Consider the following 4,653-nt stretch of genomic DNA (forward strand, 5'->3'; position numbering starts at 1 on the left):
TCTTCTTTCCCAGCTAAACTCTCCTATCAATCTGGGTGAGTCTCGAAAACACAGCAGTCTTGCTTGGGGTGAGAAGAATTAGAAAAAGGGGACAGATAGGAATGAGGTCTCTGGATTTTACTGTGGAGATTTTGAATGCCAAGTAGATTATGGCATGGGGGTTCTCTCATATAACTGGGAAATTCGGCTCAGCGCTGTAGACACCCACTCACATGCACACACAGGTTCTCTCCATCATATTTTGGATGTGTTTATTTCTTAGTTAAATGACCAATAGAGTCGCCTCTTCCCAGTGTCTGGTAAAAGCAAGAGAGAGGAAGGAAGTGTCTTCCTCATGGCTGTTAGAGACCCAAACAAAGCTGAGAGGGGACTCCTGAGGATGAATGAAAGGACACTTGAGTGTCTGGTTCCCCAGGTCAGCTTCCTCCATGAAGCATGTGATACTCTGGCTTCAGGGTCTGCTCAGGGCCCATCATATCTCCCTGTCATCTCCATGGTTGTTGAAGATACTGGTCTCCTCCAGATCCAGTTAGAGTTCCACCTAGGCCTATCGTGGACTCCGCGGTTCCCTCCAGGTCCCAGGCCAAGGTTGGGGCCATGGGTGCGGTAGACAGCTGTGTTGAAGACATTTCTCAAGGACAGGGAGTTTCTCTAGAAAAAAGAAGGGTAAATCATTTCAGAATTGTATTCCCTTACCCCAAGCCTTCTCCGTGGACTCCTTCTGGAGTCTTCTCCCCTTTCAAACTATCTCCCTCACTTAATGCTCCTTCCCCAGCCTTTGTTCCTTCTTCTGGCCCCTCTTTTTCCACAAGTCAATAGTATCCTCTGCACATTGATTGGCTCCTCCAATTCTACCTTGCTATTTCACTTTAGCAACTCTCTCCTGATCTTTCTTTCCTCCCTGTCCACACCCAACTTGGTGCCCCTACTATTCATACCCCATTTCCTCGTGTTCCTGCTACTCCTTCTCCCAGGCACTTTCCCACATATGAGACACTCACCACACAGAAGAAGATCCCAGCAAAGAGTCCCACGGCCACCACAACTGAGACCAGAGTGATGAGGAAGATTTCCCATGGCTTCAGAGACCCACTGGGCTTCACTTCACTCACAGGAGTAGCAGCACTTGTGCTAATTCTATTGGAAGTTGTGTGTGTTCCAGTTGAAGGTATGCCAGAGCCTCCTGTGGTTGCACTAGATCCAGTGTTGGTGGTTCTGCTGGTCACACTGGAGGTCACACTGGATCCAGTGTTGAGAGATGTGCTGGCCCCTCCGGAGGTTGTGCTGGATCCAATATTGGAGGCTGTGCTGGATCCACTGGCGGTCACACTGGATCCAGGGTTGGAGGCAGTACTGGCCCCACTGGAGGTTGCACTGGATCCAGTGTTGATAGATGTGCTGAGTCCACTGGAGGTCACACTGGATCCAGGGCTGGAGGCAGTACTTGCCCCACTGGAGGTTGCACTGGATCCAGTGTTGATAGATGTGCTGAGTCCACTGGAGGTCACACTGGATCCAGGGTTGGAGGCAGTACTGGCCCCACTGGAGGTTGCACTGGATCCAGTGTTGATAGATGTGCTGAGTCCACTGGAGGTCACACTGGATCCAGGGTTGGAGGCAGTACTTGCCCCACTGGAGGTTGCACTGGATCCAGTGTTGATAGATGTGCTGAGTCCACTGGAGGTCACACTGGATCCAGGGTTGGAGGCAGTACTTGCCCCACTGGAGGTTGCACTGGATCCAGTGTTGATAGATGTGCTGAGTCCACTGGAGGTCACACTGGATCCAGGGTTGGAGGCAGTACTGGCTCCACTGGAGGTTGCACTAGATCCAGTGTTGATAGATGTGCTGGGTCCATTGGAGGTCACACTGGATCCAGTGTTGGAGGTTGTGCTTGTCCCTTTGGAGGTTGTAATGAATGTAGTGCTGACAGATGTGCTACTATCACTGAAGGTTATGTCTGATGATAATCACAAATTGTAACATATATATATTGAGCATATATGCTTTCTGCTCAATGCTTGGTTAAATTCACTACAGGAATAATTTTATTTAATGCTCACTATAGCCCCATGAAATAGACACTTTTATTATTACCAACTAAGAGGAAGAAATTTAGGCTTAGAAATGTTGACACTTGCCCAAGTTTATACAGCTAGTAATTAGTAGAACAAGAATTTGAACTCAGGCTATCGAATCCTCACATTTAGTGATCATGTCAAGTCACCCACCCCACCCACCCCAGCACCAGGGTTATGTGACCCAGTTTCACTGGTTGATAAGCTTATTCCATGATCTGCTGTACAAGATCCAATACACATAAAAAGTATCACAAAAGAACTGTAGGATCCAGGTGAAACTAGTATATATTGATTGATTGATTCTTAAGACAGTATTGCTCCCTTCTTGGAAAATATCTCTAGAGTGTTATTCATAAAACACCTATATTGGAATAACCTGGGAAGCTTGATGAGCATAAAGATCCCTAGGCAAACCACTCCAAGCTAAACCAATCAGAGTCTGAGATGGGGTCATGTACCTGCCTCTTCAACTAGTGGACCTGGTGATTCTACATGCATGAAAGTTCCAGGGGCTCCTGATCACTACAGCAGAGGCCGGAGAAGAGCAAACTATATGTAGTTTAAATGTATAAAATCTCCTGGACTCAGGGCTTTAAATCAAGGTCTACAGATATAAGGAAGCTTTTCAACCTTCTTGGAGGTGCAGCTGGGGTCAAGTTTGTGCCTATTGTTTCCCCTCACTACCCCGAAGGATGAAGGCACTCAGCCTCCTCAGAGTCTATATTTATCTCATTTGTAGCCCATTTTACTACTAACTGGAACATAGATGCCCATCACCTCACTCTGCACGTGTGTATTTTTTCCTCAGTCTTATTTGATCTAACATAGGATTCGAGGTTAGCTCTATTTTGCAAAGCCACCCCCAAAATCTGCAATGAGGTACAAATGGAGTTGAAGGTCAGAATCATAAGTAAATCTAAATAAAAACTGAAATGACCAAGAGTAGGGGTGACATGTGAAAGAGAGAGTGGATTTGAGCTGAGAAGTTTTGGAGAACAGAATAGATGAGTCAAAATTATAGGAGGGGTAATTTTGATTCAAAATAATGAATTCTCTAAGAAGTCATGCTTTCCGGTTGTGCAATAGGAGATGGGGTGTGGAAACAGAGTGGGAGTCAGTTTTGTCTCTTGAATCCTATTCTCCTTGGTCTGAGGCTGACTTAGGCTGTGTGGAACCAGAGGTAGGATCAGGAGAGAAATTAAGTTTGTAGAATATAGATGCTATATCTTTAAAAACAGTCAACTCTTCTTGTTCTTAATATTTAGCCCTCCCCCCAGCCATATCACACAGGTTACTACCATCTTATAGATGCAGAAACTGAGGCACAGAGAAGTTAAACAACTCACTCAAAGTACACAAGTAACAGATAGAGCCGTGATTCATATGTTGGCAATCTGAGACCAGAGTCCACAGTTTAAACCACTGTTCTCTGACTGCCTCCCGGGTGATACATTAGTAGACTGAGTGATTGGAGTAAAACGATGATCCTCGCTCTGTGGAGGAGAACTAGAAATAGTCCTAGTAGTGGTCACCATCTCCCACAATCCCTCAAAGGTTCTTAGCCACCCACTTTTAAAGAAAGTCACTCACCAGCTTCTAAAAGTAGGAGATACACTAGTAACCGATACTTAAAGGGAATGTTTCCTTTCTGCATCTCGATCTGTGTCTTTGTGGCTGGCAAGCAAGATGCCTGGATCCCAGAGGTGGCCAAGACCTAGAAGGCAAAGAACAGGATTCTTGAGAAAGGAGAGCTCAAGGCGAAGAGATAAAAGCTGGAGATTCTGAGAGCTTAGGTTTCCTCAGTATGTGTTCTTGGGAAGAACTTTGAGCCCGGGGAGGTAGGAGGCTGGACGCCTGGGTTCCTTAGGCTTCCTTCATGTGATGCTGTCCTGTCTTTGTCATGGAAGAGCTGCAGAGGCCTTTATAGCTTCAGTGGGTTGGGGAGGGGTTGAGAAGTTGGCTTTTTCTTCTGCCAACTGTGAGCAAGTAACAAAACAATACTGCGCCTGGGAAGGAATAGATCAGGGGTCAAGAGGAAGGTTAGAAAGGAGAATGAGATGATTACACTAGGCAGGGCACTGGGCTGGGTTGGAGCGAGAAGCAGAACAGGATAAGGAGATCAAGGTTGTCAGAGTGGAAGGGACCCACCCTCTGAGGCAGGGATGGGGCCAGAAACCTGTTCTACTTCAAGATTTTGTTTCCTGGTGAGGAAGTCCTGTGTGCCTCCTTTAGCACGGAAGAAGCCCTAATGGACTGAGCTAAGGGGGCAGGACCCCACATCTCTCAAGCAAACAGAAATATGAGACTCAAAAGAGAGCAGTAACTAGGGGTGTGTGCTCCCGGGTTACGGGTAGAAGTCAGATGGAGCATTACTAGGTGTGCACGTTAAATGAACAGGGGAAGAGAGCTCCAGGGGTTAATGAAGTCATCTTTGGAGTCTCTGGGGAATTTGGGGCTGAGGGTGTGGGGAGAGTGTTCACTGTGCAGGAACAAGCCACCTGTCAGACTCAGAGCAGGTGAAGGGGTGGTATAGGGCCCCCTTCTGACTCTCAACCATAAGAGTTCCCCTCTT

The 4,653-nt window shown here is 46.8% G+C and overlaps 1 protein-coding gene across 2 annotated transcripts; it reads right to left on the reverse strand.

Moving 5' to 3' along the window:
- Positions 1-234: 234 nt before the first annotated feature.
- On the reverse strand, positions 235-3,972 carry MUC21 (mucin 21, cell surface associated). 2 transcript variants are annotated; one of them, XM_014837875.3, is made up of 3 exons: positions 3,672-3,972; positions 1,002-1,960; positions 235-651 (listed from the first exon to the last, which is right to left on the reverse strand). In XM_014837875.3, exons 1-3 carry the CDS (start codon positions 3,733-3,735, stop codon positions 463-465), a joined length of 1,212 nt encoding a protein of 403 aa, XP_014693361.3. In that variant the 5' UTR covers positions 3,736-3,972; the 3' UTR covers positions 235-462. The 2 variants fall into 2 exon arrangements, with proteins under 2 accessions (XP_014693361.3, XP_070371444.1); XM_070515343.1 differs by having other exon boundaries at positions 1,002-1,900; positions 3,672-3,873.
- Positions 3,973-4,653: the final 681 nt, after the last annotated feature.

The sequence above is a fragment of the Equus asinus genome, chromosome 8 (genome assembly GCF_041296235.1).
Source record: "Equus asinus isolate D_3611 breed Donkey chromosome 8, EquAss-T2T_v2, whole genome shotgun sequence".
NCBI lineage: Eukaryota > Metazoa > Chordata > Mammalia > Perissodactyla > Equidae > Equus > Equus asinus.